This window comes from Salmo salar, chromosome ssa17 (genome assembly GCF_905237065.1).
Source record: "Salmo salar chromosome ssa17, Ssal_v3.1, whole genome shotgun sequence".
NCBI classification, from domain to species: domain Eukaryota; kingdom Metazoa; phylum Chordata; class Actinopteri; order Salmoniformes; family Salmonidae; genus Salmo; species Salmo salar.
The window spans coordinates 18,887,578-18,902,500 of record NC_059458.1 but is presented as its reverse complement, the minus strand read 5'-3'; the positions used below and the strand labels follow the sequence as shown (position 1 = coordinate 18,902,500).

Below are 14,923 nucleotides of genomic sequence, written 5' to 3'. Positions count from 1 at the left end.
GTCTCTCTCAGACAGACAGACAGACAGTGTAGGTGAGATGAGGATCTGCCGGCGGGTCTGAAGTCTGAGTATTCTGCTGCGTTAATGTTCAATGTCTCGGCACGCACACACACACACACACACACACACACACACACACACACACACACACACACACACACACACACACACCTATAGTAGAAGGATAGTTGAGACTGCAGGCCTTGACTCAGTGTGGGAGGTTTACAGCCACACACACACACACACACACACACACACACACACACACACACACACACACACACACACAGGGTCTTATCTGGAATTTGTTTAAGATTCCTTGGATTCTCTCTGATTCCTCCCTCATTAGTGGAATTCTGTTCTCTGGGGCTGGAGAGCTTCACACACACACACACCATGGTTGAGTGCAGTAAGATGGGTAAGTCTGGGTCTTAGGACGGGAGGCGCATAAGATGAGGCGATCTCTTTCTCTTTTCCCTCAGCAGCCTGTATTTCTGCTCTGAGGACTTGTTTGTCTGGTTGGCAGATCTGTGCGTTTGTGTTTCTTATCATGACACCAATGTCCTAATAATTGACCTGAATGTCCTGACAAGGTAGGGAAACAAGAACTGTGTTGAAAAGGCAGGACTTTTTTCAGGTCCTGAATTTGTTCAAATGTTATTTTGAGCTTAACTTTGGGGGTTAGGGTTAGTGAAAATAAACTGTGTGTGTGTGTGTGTGTGTGTGTGTGTGTGTGTGTGTGTGTGTGTGTGTGTGTGTGTGTGTGTGTCGATTGGCCATGGTGATCAGACAATCACGGAGCATTGCCAAGACGACAGCTGGCCTGGCTTGGAATTCCGGTGCATCTGATCTGGGATTGGGATCGCAGGGGAGTGTCTGCCTAGGAGATACACACACACACACACACACACACACACACACACACACACACACACAGAGAGAGAGAGAGGAGGGCATCGCAGGGGAGCATCTGTCTGGATCAGGGAAGGGATGAGAGGAGAGGTGAAGGGTTGATTAGGGGGGTGAGATGTGACAGGGATTACAGAGGGAGAATGGAGAGATGCAGCCTCTAGTCTGAGCAGAGAGAATCACCATGTCATCAATGAACTGATCACACAAAGACATTCAGCCCATCTCTCTCTCCTCTTCCCTCCCCTTTTCTCATTCCTCTTCTTTTTTCATAACATCATAGGGAGAGGAGGAATAGAAAGCGATAGACAGAGAGAGAGAGAGAGAGACATTAGCTCAGCGGAACTGAAATGACCTCTAGCACTTTTCACATCTATAACGTAAAGTCGGGGGTTTGAACACCAACAGAAAGCCTGAACATGCAACTGTCTTCCTTTACAATGTAAAGCCACAGTCTGAGTTCTCCAGTTATTTCAATGAATGAAGTTCATCCTTCCATTTGATGCTGGCCTGCTTACAGAGTGTGGCTTTAATGAGCAGATGCACATTTTCACTTCATATTATCTTTTAGTTCTCTCTCTCTCTCTCCATTTCCTCTCTCTCTCTTTCTGAGCTGTAGCCATAAGCATGTCCGTCACACTGGCCTTAATCTCTAAGTTTGCAGCTGCCATCAGTGTGTGCGTGTAGCGTGCGTGTAGCGTGCATGCGCGTGTGGGCATACATATGTGTTGGGACAAATCTGGCCAATTCAGTCATTACGTTGGTCACCTTTGTGTGTGTACGTGTTCTTATGCGTATGCACGTCTGTGTGAAGCTCAACTTACACTCCCAGACAAAAGGCCTCTTTCACCCTGCCCTTTATGTGAGGAAACACACCGCCCTGTACAAGACTGTTGCCCCTGTTGCGCAATATTTCATTATACCCCCCCCCCCCCCTTTCCTCTCCTGTCTTTCCCTTTTTCCTAGGAATCTGTGGTTTCCCCCTCGCTCTACACAGATGCTCACACTCCCCCAGGCGTGGCTCATTAGCCCCTTCTTTTAACAGGTGGGCCATGTTTGGCAGAGACCCCCGACACGCACACGCTCACATCACTCATCCTTCCCCTCCCTCTCCCCAGGGAAAACCCTCAGTCCCCTGACAGAATCTCTTATCCAGCCCCAGGCTTCTCTCCGGGCCCAGGAAGCACTAGGCCGGATGGCTGTTGACTCGTCTGTCTGTCTCTCTGTCTGTCTGTCTGTCTGTCTGTCTGTCTGTCTGTCTGTCTGTCTGTCTGTCTGTAACAAGCAGATATGTATAGTGTCTAAATGGTATTTATGCCTGTAGGGCTGTTCTTTCTGCCACTGTCTCTGTCTCTTCTTTGTTTGGACTAGACTTGACTGTTACCTCTTGAGGTTATTTAGGTAATAAGGTTAGGTGGGTGCTGGCGAGATGGCCGACACATCTTATCGGATTGGTTTAGGGGATCATCCCCTTGTTAAGTCAGTATGTAGTATCTTATAGAACAGTGTTTAAACACACTCACCACGTCCTACCTTTTCCACGCCACGGACAGACTAGTGGTAGTACTACGGAAGGAAGGAGAGGACGAGGAGGGGAGGGGAGGAAGATGAGAGGAGGGAGGGGGTCTAGAGTGTTTAAATGTTAAATACCTTATCACTCCAATTTCACACTCCCGTCTCCAGCCCCGATATGACACACACTAATCCTGGCCTGAGGGGAAGGGGTGTGCGTGTGTCACTGATGTCATCTGTCACCCTGGTAACCTCATTAAGCAGTCCTTGATTACCCCAACCTACCTTAAAGCTAGTCAGTCACTCACCTCTCCCCTCCTGCCTTTAACTCCCTCTTCATCCCTATCCTAACGCTGTGTGTGTGTGTGTGTGTGTGTGTGTGTGTGTGTGTGTGTGTGTGTGTGTGTGTGTGTGTGTGTGTGTGTGTGTGTGTGTGTGTGTGTGTGTGTGTGTGTGTGTGTGTGTGTTTGCTGGGGAAAATACCTAAAACAAGCTGTTTCTTGCTGTTTCTTGCCTGCCCCAGATACTGAGGTCAAGGGAATCAGTTTACACACACACACACACACACACACCCCGATGACATGGGCTGATATCATCAGAGTGTACAGCTCGTACATTCCATTGGCTCTGACTCCCACAGTCTGAGAGGCCTGAGGAGAGGAGACAGGCCAAGGGCTTTCCCTAGAAAGTACTACACACACACACACTTTGATACTTTTCACATACACACATATTTGGCTATGGTTACAGGAATAAACGTTGGCAGTTCACTCTTGCTCTCCCCCTCTCTCTCTCTTCATGTGTAAATATGAGTTTGGATTGACTTATCTCTGCCGACAAAGAAATAAGCAGCTTAATACAGCTCCAGCCAGACACACAGGGTGCGGATGTTTCCCCTTTCCTTGCTTAGATGGGAAATGTCTTTTGACGGTAGGTGAGGACAAAAAAACGTTTTCTCTGCATATTTCATTTTTTTTTTAAATGCAGAATGTTGCAGTGATTTGAGTAAGATGACAAGAGAGAGAGGATAGAGAGAGAAAGAGGAAGAAGAAAGGGAGGTAGGACAGGGAGAGAAACAGGAACAAGAAAGGGAGGTAGGACAGGGAGAGAAACAGGAAGAAGAAAGGGAGGTAGGACAGGGAGAGAAACAGGAAGAAGAAAGGGAGGTAGGACAGAGAGAGAAACAGGAAGAAGAAAGGGAGGTAGGACAGGGAGAGAAACAGGAAGAAGAAAGGGAGGTAGGGTAGAGAGCGAGATGAGAGGATGGAGGGAGAGAAGGATAAAGAAGGAGGGAGGATAGAGAGAAAGGGAAAGGAAGGGGGATGGAGAGATAAAAGAGTGGGGATTGAGGGTGATGAGAAGGATAAAGAAGGAGGGAGGATAAAGTGAGAGAGAAAGAAAGGGAGACAGGGAGAGGAGGGAGGAGAGCAAGATAGATGCCAGAGGTTTGTGTTCTGGAGCAGGAAGCTGAGATTTCCTCAGGAGACAAGCGCTGTGTGTTTCCTTAAGATAACATGGAGACCTGCACTGGTAGAACACACACACACACACACACACACACACACACTCCAGTAGCTGATCCTTCTGCAGGCGGCTTCAAGCCAGGGTTGAAAGCAGATTGAATTCCTTCCTTTATATTATTACACAACAAAGACAACAACGTTGCATATAGGCAGTTGTTTGTGGTTTTTTGTAGCTGGTGATATGGCTGAGCTGTCTGATGGCTTTTCTCATTAGAACAGAAGCCATAACGTGATAAATCGCTCTGGCTCCTGGCCTCCGCTGCTCTCACTGAATTACAAAACTAATTGAACATTCTTCAACTTCGCCCACTCTTTCTCTCTTCATATTTCTTTCTCTTTCTTTGTTACTTTCTCTAGCTCACGTTCTCTCACTTTCTCAGTCAATATACTGTGTGTGTGTGTGAGAGAGAGAAACATGTCCGGTAATCAGACTGTACTGTAAGGTGACTTTTCTGTGAGTACTACTGGCTTCTTCTAATGAGGGGATGGGGAGTTGGACTCCATTCCCCTTGTTGTGATGCCCTCTCCCTGTGTGTGTGTGTGTGTGTGTGTGTGTGTGTGTGTGTGTGTGTGTGTGTGTGTGTGTGTGTGTGTGTGTGTGTGTGTGTGTGTGTGTCGCCCATTGGATAGATTCCTGTCGGGAGCTCTGAGTTATGTGTAGACATTGATGATGTGGTACAACCAGTTGGACAGGATGAGGAGTGTCTCTACACCACGATGGAGTAAACACAATAACACATCACAGGAAAAACATCCTCTCTCTCATGGGCACACACACACACACACACACACACACACACACACAGGTCTGTCAGGTGGCTCAGTGGGGTTCGTCTTCCTCTAGAGTATCAACCCTGCTGTTGAGAGATGACTCATACTGCATCTGGGGATGGTGTGTGTGTGTGTGTGTGTGTGTGTGTGTGTGTGTGTGTGTGTGTGTGTGTGTGTGTGTGTGTATATATATGAGAGATTGTGAGGGTGTTTGTACTGTGATGTGCCAGCAGTTTCCTGCACCGTAGCCTGAACACTGACCCTAGCCAATCTGTCTGTCTCTCTCTCCCCCTCTCTCTCTCTTCCCCCTCTCTCTCTCTCTCTCTCTCTCTCTCTCTCTCCCCCTCTCTTCCCCCCTCTCTCTCTTTCCCCTCTCTCTCACCCCCCTCTCTCTCTCTCTCCCCCTCTCTCTCTCTCTCTCTCCCCCACTCTCTCTCTCTCTTTCCCCTCTCTCTCACCCCTCTCTCTCTCTCTCTCTCCCCCTCTCTCTCTCCCCCTCTCTCTCTCTCTCTCTCTCTCTCTCTCCCCTCTCTCTCTCCCCCCGTCTCTCTCTCTCTCCCCCTCTCTCTCCTTCCCCCTCTCTCTCTCTTCCCCCTCTCTCTCTCTTCCCCCTCTCTCTCTCTTCCCCCTCTCTCTCTTTCCCCTCTCTCTCACCCCCTCTCTCTCTCTCTTCCCCCCTCTCTCTTTCCCCTCTCTCTCACCCCCTCTCTCTCTCTCTCCCTCCCCCTCTCTCTCCCCCTCTCTCTCTCCCCCCTCTCTCTCTCTCTCTCTCTCTCTCTCTCTCTCCCCCTCTCTCTCTCTCCCCCCGTCTCTCTCTCTCCCCCTCTCTCTCCTTCCCCCTCTCTCTCTCTTCCCCCTCTCTCTCTCTTCCCCCTCTCTCTCTCTTCCCCCTCTCTCTCTTCCCCCTCTCTCTCTTTCCCCCTGGTTCCAATGAGTTTTATTTCCCAGGGATCGAAACCATAGTAACAAACCATTGCAAACACTGCCACCCTTTGGCTATTTGTGGAACTACACAGTAAGTTATATCAGTACATCCAGTATGTCTAACCTCTCTCTCTCCCTCATCGCTCTTCTCTCTCCTCTTTTAGGAAATTCTACTACATAACCCTCTTAAGGGACCCAGTGTCTCGGTACCTCAGCGAATGGAGACACGTCCAGAGGGGTGCGACGTGGAAGACCTCATTACACATGTGTGATGGACGAACCCCTACGCCGGAGGAACTACCAGCCTGCTACGAGGGTTCTGATTGGTCAGGATGTACCTTGCAGCAGTTCATGGACTGTCCTTATAACCTGGCCAATAACAGACAGGTGAGAGACTAATAAATGGACACACACACACACACACACATTTGGATAGAATAGACTAATTTTATGGTCCACACAATGTTGAAATGTACTAACCTACCCTTACCTTTTCCTGTAGGTTCGCATGCTAGCAGACCTGAGCCTGGTAGGCTGCTACAACATGTCTACAGTCCCAGAGCAGAGGCGTTCTCAGCTGTTATTAGACTCTGCTAAGAAGAACCTGAGGGACATGGCCTTCTTCGGCCTGACAGAGTACCAGAGGAAAACCCAGTTCCTGTTTGAACGCACCTTCAGACTGAGGTTCATACGACCCTTTATGCAATACAACAGCACCAGAGCAGCCGGAGTGGATTTGGACAACACTACGGTGTGTGTGTGTGTGTGTGTGTGTGTGTGTGTGTGTGTGTGTGTGTGTGTGTGTGTGTGTGTGTGTGTGTGTGTGTGTGTGTGTGTGTGTGTGTGTGTGTGTTGCCATTTGCAATATGTTATCACACCAGGATACTGTGCTGTTTTCAGAGTTATCCACCATATTGGCTGTACTTGGTTGGTAAATTGTTGAACAAAGTTGAACAGACAATTCCCCACCATCCACAGATGTTTGCATCAGGAGTGGACTGTAAACTGACACCCTCCCTCCCTCCCTCCAGGTGCAGCACATCGAGGAGCTGAATGAGCTGGACATGGAGCTGTATGATTACGCCAGAGACCTGTTCCAGCAGAGATACCAGTACACCAGGCAGCAGGAACGACGGCTGCAACGTCTCAGGACACACAACCAGAACCACAACGGTCAGGGATTAGGGGTCGAGGGTCAAGGTCTGGGAGTGGGCCTGTGGCCTTCTAGATCCAAACTAACCCCTGGACCAGGGGAGGGAGAAGTGGAGGACCCAGAGGATGGGGGGAGAACAGAGGAGGTGGGAAGGAGGTTACCGACAGAAGACTATATTAACCAGATAATTAATCGTTGGTAACGCACACACACACTCATCGGAGGTTAGAGGTCAGGGATGAAAGTGTATAGGGTAGTTATGGAGACTGAAGTAGAGGAATGGATTGAATGTCACTGAAAACCGACTTTCATTGTTCCCTCTCTCTCGCTCTCCCTTGCCTCCTCTCTCCCTCTTTGTCTCTCTGGTACCCCACGTAAAGTGCACGGTCAAGAAAACTATAGTGGGGAAACTCCCAGAAATCCCTTGCAAAGGACCTCTTTACTTCCTGGATGTATAGCTCCAATCCGAGAGCAGAGTTTTAAACCATTGGACAGAAGGTTTTCCATTGGCTGAGCTGAACCAAGAAAATGAAAATGTAACATTTACAGAAAAAAGACTATGTAAAGCAAGACTTGGACTATGTATAAAAATATTTTTGCTTGGAAATCAGCCACCATTTCAGACATGAAAATTGGGGCGGCAGGTAGCCTAATGGTTAGAGTGTTGGACTAGTACCCAATTGGTTGCAAGATCGAATCCCCGAGCTGACAAGGTACAAATCTGTCGTTCTGCCCCTTGAACAAGGCAGTTAACCCACTGTTCCTAGGCCGTCATTGAAAATAAGAATTTGTTCTTAACTGACTTGCCTAGTTAAATAAATGAACATGTGTCTTAATGATGCAATTCTCATTTTAGAACTACTACGTTTATTATTATTTTGTTTTTATGTTTGTTTTAAGCAGCATTGTAATACACTGAGACCAATGTTACTGCCGATGTTTTGTAAAGGAAATGTAACCGACAGACGGACCATAGATATTATTTCAACATGATGGGGACATGCATATATGTGTGTAGACAACTGGGTAACAATCCATCCAAATTACATCTTATTCCCTTTTGTGGGGCACTACTTCCATTCCAACACCCTATTATTCCTTATGTAGTGCGCTACTTCTGACGCCCTATTCCCTATACAGTGCACTACTTTTCATCAGAGCCCTATGTGGCCCTATAAGGAATAGGGTGTAGTTTGAGACGTGGCCATGGATGTGATGAATGTTAGAGCTGATCTGATGCAGTATAAATGGAACTGAGCCCAACCTTACTTCTGATTGGTAGTTAGTGCCTCTCAGGACAGGCATGATGACTATTAGACCTACCTGATATTTCAGGCTCACACCACTTTTGTGACTACTTTTCCACTGTGTTTCTGTGTGTGTCTGTCTGTGTGCACATACACATGTAAATAGTGTAAATAGTGTGTATGCATTTGTAAATATCCTGTGTGATTGTGTGCGAGATCGAGAGAATTGCAGTAGCATTGCTGTGTGATTGACATGCTATATGACCAATCTCTTAGCCTAGTGTTAGAAGGCTGAATGGGAACCCTTTTAATTTATTCTTAACATGGAGGGAGACACACGCACACAGAGACAAATGGTTGAGGTAGACGTTTCCCTTAACCCTAGGTCACCTTGATATCTGACTCTGTATCACTCCCTACGTGAATATGTCCAAAATAACACACACACACACCATTATGTCAACTACAGCACTACTCATCGATGGTAACGCTTTTGGAGTCCCTCAAACTCAAATTATACCAGGTCATACTGCTATAAACTTTCTTTACAATCGTATCGCTTACACTAGTGTCTTAAATATTTCTGTTGAATGAAATTGAATATTTTCCATCACAAACGTTTACTTCCTGTGTGTCTCAACTAGTTTTTTGAATGTTCTGCCGATGGTGTCCCGTTCCCACTATCAGTGTCATTCAGGAAATGATCTTATGATTGCAAAAACAGATCATCAAACCACTAATTAAAATATTCCATTTTTGAAAAACTGTCCCTTGTTTTAGTGTTATTTCCAACATTGGTGCACTCATATACTGTATATGTTATGCGTTCTCTCTCTAGTTCTTTTTCTCATTCTCTCTCACACACACACACACACACACACACACACACACACACACACACACACACACACACACACACACACACACACACAGTAAAACTGCAGAACCTTGACCTCATAAAACAACCTGTTCCCTCTTAATGACAGCCTTGGTCCTGTCAACACTGATCTACTGTCTAATTCAATCTACACACACACCTCTATCCAAGGCCAGTGGGAACAGCCTGTGGCTTGAGTGGAGGGGTTTTGGGGAGTAAATTACACTTCATGTCCTTGGTGGATTGAGGAGAGGAGGAGGAGGAGGAGGAAGAGTGGGTGGGGTAGAAGGAGCCAGGATGAGGCAGATAGGGTAAGGGATCAAGTAGAGTCAGGTCGATAGAGGTGAGGTGTAAATAACAACACTTGATGCCCTTCATGGAGCAAGGACAGGAGAGGGAGCCAGGGAAGAGCAGTTGTAAGCAGCCTCATAATTAATATTTTTTTTACCATTTTTTATTTCACCTTTATTTAAGCATAAGAACAAATTCTTATTTACAATGACAGCCTAACACAGACGACACTGGGTCAATTGTGCGCCACCCTATGGGACTACCAATCACAGCCGGATGTGATGCAGCCTGGATTCGAACCAGGTACTATAGTAACGCCTCTTGTACTGAGATTCAGTGCCTTAGACCACTGCGCCACTCAATATAGCAACCCAGTGATCTTTGATTGATTGATTTTATTTGGCAGTTTAAAAAACACAAGAATACGTACATTTTAAAATCATAAACAGGAAGTCAGAGTCTTATTTCCATTCTGGTCCCTAAAGTGCATGGACCTCTGACACACCACAAGGCTGAACAATATTTCCCTGGATAGAGAGTACATGGTGGACTATACTAAACTCCATGTCTATAATCTCAGATTCACCCTTTGTGTCAATACACACAACCCAGGGTCGCTGTTATTCCAAGAGCAGACAAGTAAAACAAGTTAAAAAAAGGCTTAGGAGCAACTCTCCTATCTATCAGGTGTGGATTCTTCTAAAGGGCAATGAAAAACGGGCCATACTGTGACTTACCATCTCATCAGGGCCCCAGCCATCCTACGAGGTTGAGGCTAAATCGTACCACTGTGACAGTGAGTTCATAGAGGGTCTTATAAAGAACATAGCCCAGAGGCTGTGTGTGTCTATTGCTCGTTAATGTCAAATAAATATACAGTAGAACCCCACTGACACCCAGAGATTTATACTGTCCATGACCCATGGCTTGTCCTCTTGGACCCTCGGTTGAATTACCATTAATCAGACATTTATAGACACACACACACACACACACACACCCTAACGGGAAAGCAGATGTGGGTTCGGCTGAGTCAATGGAAGCGATATGGATTACAAGTTAGAGATGGGCCGTAACGTGTTTCTCTTATATGTGATTTAATATGTTGAATAATATTCAAATTATATGCCAATATATCATCAATAACTGGGACTAGTCAGTATTAATACCAAATACAACTGCCTCCTCCTCCTCCTCTCTACAGGTTCATGTTAATGATAGTGTTCCCCGCTTCACTAGTGGTGAATTAGCTTCATGTTGGGGACCTATCCTCACCCCCATTATACTGACATGGAGACTTAAATTAGCAAGGACTCACATGAAACCAAAGACACACACACACACACACAGTAGAGTGTGATAATATTAATGTGAGTGAGTTTAATTGGGGTTGTTTGCACAGGGCTGGGCCTGTGTGTAACCTATACAATGGCAGTCGTGCGAGGTGCGACAGCAGCCAGGGAGAACGCTGACCTCCCACCCCAGGGACGCCATTTTGTATTTGACCCCAAAGATGACAGCCACCTCCCATAATTCATCTGGAGACATCACCTTCCTGACAGACAAACGGCCCCTGTGGGGAGTGTGTGCGTGTGTGCATTTGTGTAGGCGTGTGTTTGTGGGGGAGGAGGGCATGTGTGGTGTGTGTATTGGTGTGTGTGAAGGTCAGGTCTGACAGGATAATTAATGGACCAGCTCTTTTTTGTATTAATATTAAATCAAACCATTGAGCTAGTAGAGTCCCTCAGGAACTGACCCTCTCTCCTCTGTAATTTCTAAAGCAGACGGGCTGCAGACTGCAGTCTGGTTACCTATCCTTCCCACAGTTGGTGGCCTGGTGCAGTCGCAATAACCTGTAGATTATGTAAATTGCTTGGTCTATATTCTGTCTGTATATTTTTTTCTATTGCTAGCAGCAGCACTTTACTAAGTCAAATTCTGGGTATGTGAAAATGGACTTGGCAAATGAAGGTGATTCTGATTCTGATGTGTGCACCATAGAGATAGATAGAGGCACTGTAGAGCCCAAAAGCCTGTTTTAGCATGGGGAGTGTGTGTGTGTGTGGTTTCATGTGAGTCCTTGCTAAGGGCAGTGCCATTGAGAGGGTAGCAAGTACAGCCCAGTACATCACTGGGGCATAGCTCCCTGCCATCCAGGACCTCTATACCAGGCGGTGTCTGAGGAAGGCCCTAAAAATTGTCAAAGACTCCAGCCACCCAAGTCATAGACTGTTCTCTCTGCTACCACACGGCAAACAGTACCGGAGTGCAAAGTCTGGGACCAAAAGGCTCCTGAACAGCTTCTACCTCCAAGCCATAAGACTGCTGAACCAGTTAATCAAATGGCTACCCAGACTATTTGCATTGACCCCCTTTTTATTTGCGCTGACTCTATGTACACTCACTGGACTCTACCCACACACTCACACATACTACACTGACACTCAAACACGCACAAGACTACATACATACATATGCTCACACACACAAAACATACACACACACACATGCATATTGACGCCACACACACAAACAAACTTTCACAGTCTTCACATATGCTGCTGCTACACTGTTTATTATCTTTCCTGATTGCCTTGTCACTTTCACCTCTACCTACATGTACATATTACATTTACATTTACATTTAAGTCATTTAGCAGACGCTCTTATCCAGAGCGACTTACAAATTGGTGCATTCACCTTATGATATCCAGTGGAACAACCACTTTACAATAGTGCATCTAAATCTTTTAAGGGGGGGGTTAGAAGGATTACTTTATCCTATCCTAGGTATTCCTTAAAGAGGTGGGGTTTCAGGTGTCTCCGGAAGGTGGTGATTGACTCCGCTGTCCTGGCGTCGTGAGGGAGCTTGTTCCACCATTGGGGTACCAGAGCAGCGAACAGTTTTGACTGGGCTGAGCGGGAACTGTGCTTCCTCAGAGGTAGGGGGGCCAGCAGGCCAGAGGTGGATGAACGCAGTGCCCTTGTTTGGGTGTAGGGCCTGATCAGAGCCTTAAGGTATGGAGGTGCCGTTCCCTTCACAGCTCCGTAGGCAATCACCATGGTCTTGTAGCGGATGCGAGCTTCAACTGGAAGCCAGTGGAGAGAGCGGAGGAGCGGGGTGACGTGAGAGAACTTGGGAAGGTTGAACACCAGACGGGCTGCGGCGTTCTGGATGAGTTGTAGGGGTTTAATGGCACAGGCAGGGAGCCCAGCCAACAGCGAGTTGCAGTAATCCAGACGGGAGATGACAAGTGCCTGGATTAGGACCTGCGCCGCTTCCTGTGTGAGGCAGGGTCGTACTCTGCAAATGTTGTAGAGCATGAACCTACAGGATCGGGTCACCGCCTTGATGTTAGTGGAGAACGACAGGGTGTTGTCCAGGATCACGCCAAGGTTCTTAGCACTCTGGGAGGAGGACACAAGGGAGTTGTCAACCGTGATGGCGAGATCATGGAACGGGCAGTCCTTCCCCGGGAGGAAGAGCAGCTCCGTCTTGCCGAGGTTCAGCTTGAGCTGGTGATCCGTCATCCACACTGATATGTCTGACAGACATGCAGAGATGCAATTCGCCGCCTGGTTATCAGAAGGGGGAAAGGAGAAGACTAATTGTGTGTCGTCTGCATAGCAATGATAGGAGAGACCATGTGAGGATATGACAGAGCCAAGTGACTTGGTGTATAGCGAGAATAGGAGAGGACCTAGAACAGAGCCCTGGGGGACACCAGTGGTGAGAGCGCATGGTGCGGAGACAGATTCTCGCCACGCCACATGGTAGGAGCGACCTGTCAGGTAGGATGCAATCCAAGCGTGGGCCGCGCCGGAGATGCCCAACTCGGAGAGGGTGGAGAGGAGGATCTGATGGTTCACAGTATCAAAGGCAGCAGATAGGTCTAGAAGGATGAGAGCAGAGGAGAGAGAGTTAGCTTTAGCAGTGCGGAGAGCCTCCGTGACACAGAGAAGAGCAGTCTCAGTTGAATGCCCAGTCTTGAACATACATCAATTACCTCAACTATCTCATACCCCTGCACATTGACTCAGTACTGGTACTCCTTGTATATAGTCTCATTATTGTTATTTGATTGTGTTACTATTTCCTTTTTTGATAATTTGTCTTTCTTTTGAACTTTTTAACTAAAGGACTCGAAAAGTAAGCATTTCATGGTAAAGTCTACACCTGTTGTATTCGGCGCATGTGACAAATACAAATGGATTTAATTTGATTACTTTCACCATTTTGAAGTAGTCAACTGCATGGGGCTTACTATAGGTTAAGGAATGATTCCACATAATTCCAACCAGGTCATCAGGAAGGATCAGCCAATGAATTGTACTCGTGAGTAAACATTCCATAACTGTAGGTGGCAGTAAATCACCAACCTTGGCTTTATGACTGTTCAAACAACACACTCCAGGTGGCAGTATAGACCCTTTCAGTTTGTTAACCAACTCATATAAGCAGTAGTAGAAGAAAATGGACTACTAAATGGAGATGGCTTCAATGGCGCTACCCATTCTTTCACAGACACAATGTTGAGTCCTCTGTAACTATATGGTGTGCACTTGGCTCAATCACTTCCCCTCGTGGTGGAAACTTCCTCTATAGGCCAGGGGTCTCCAACAACTTTGGTTCTGGAGAGCTACTGGGTGTGCAGGGTTTCATTCCAGCCCTGCAGTAACCCACCTGATTCAGTTAATTATGGTCCAGAGAGAAGATGGTGTATAGGGACATGGGAATAATATTGCTTTAGTTTTATTTATTTAACCTTTATTTAACTAGGCAAGTCAGTTAAGAACAAATTATTATTTACAATGACGGCCTACCCTATAAGGGCATTCAATCACAAATCAATGATTCTGATGATAAAATACAAATGGAAAGTCTAGCAATTCATTGGAAGTTATCTGAATACGTGGAGTGTTGAGTTGGCTTGGTTATGGTACATTAGATGCGGAGAAGGAACTATTTCTAACATCTCTGTTGATACATTCACGACTGGCCTTCACGACTGGACTACCGACGTTATCTGCCCGAGGGAGTTATCCAACTGGCCCCTCCGTCGCGACGTAACCCGAACGCCCATCTGCGGCCCGCTAATCGTTAGCTGTCTTATCGGCTGCTATCTGAATAGGTCTATCGGCCAATTTTCTTGGGCCACAATACCTATAACTATTTTGCCAATTGGATTGGTGCCCTCTACCACACGGAACCCCACTAATCTACCGACGGAAATGCACGGTGGCTAATGACAGACCATCTTCTGCCAACTTGCTACCCATGGCCCGGCTAGCTGTCTGAATCGCCGTGACCGCAACCGACCTCACTACTCACTGGACCCCTTTAATCACTTGGCTAAGCATGCCTCTCCTTAATGTCAATATGCCTTGTCCATTGCTGTTCTGGTTAGTGATTATTGGCTTATTTCACTGTAGAGCTTCTAGCCCTGCTCATTATACCTTATCCAACCTCTCAGTTCCACCACCCACACATGTGATGACATCACCTGGTTTCAATGATTTTTCTAGAGACAATATCTCTCTCATCATCACTCAATGCCTAAGTTTACCTCCACTGTATTCACATCCTACCATACCTTTGTCTGTACATTATACCTGGAAGCTATTTTATCGCCCCCAGAAACCTGCTCCTTTTACTCTCTGTTCCGGACGTCCTAGACGACCAATTCTCATAGCTTTTAGCCGTACCCTTATCCTA

The 14,923-nt window shown here is 46.7% G+C and overlaps 1 protein-coding gene across 1 annotated transcript in view; it reads left to right on the top strand.

Moving 5' to 3' along the window:
- LOC106575379 (heparan-sulfate 6-O-sulfotransferase 1-A) overlaps positions 1–8,806 on the top strand; it is a 32,792-nt gene extending 23,986 nt beyond the window's left edge. Inside the window, exons 2-4 of the mRNA XM_014151876.2 lie at positions 5,804–6,026; positions 6,142–6,390; positions 6,671–8,806. Coding sequence (XP_014007351.1) covers positions 5,804–6,026; positions 6,142–6,390; positions 6,671–6,994 — 796 coding nt within the window. The 3' untranslated portion in view covers positions 6,995–8,806. The remainder of the gene's footprint in view (positions 1–5,803; positions 6,027–6,141; positions 6,391–6,670) is intronic.
- Positions 8,807–14,923: the final 6,117 nt, after the last annotated feature.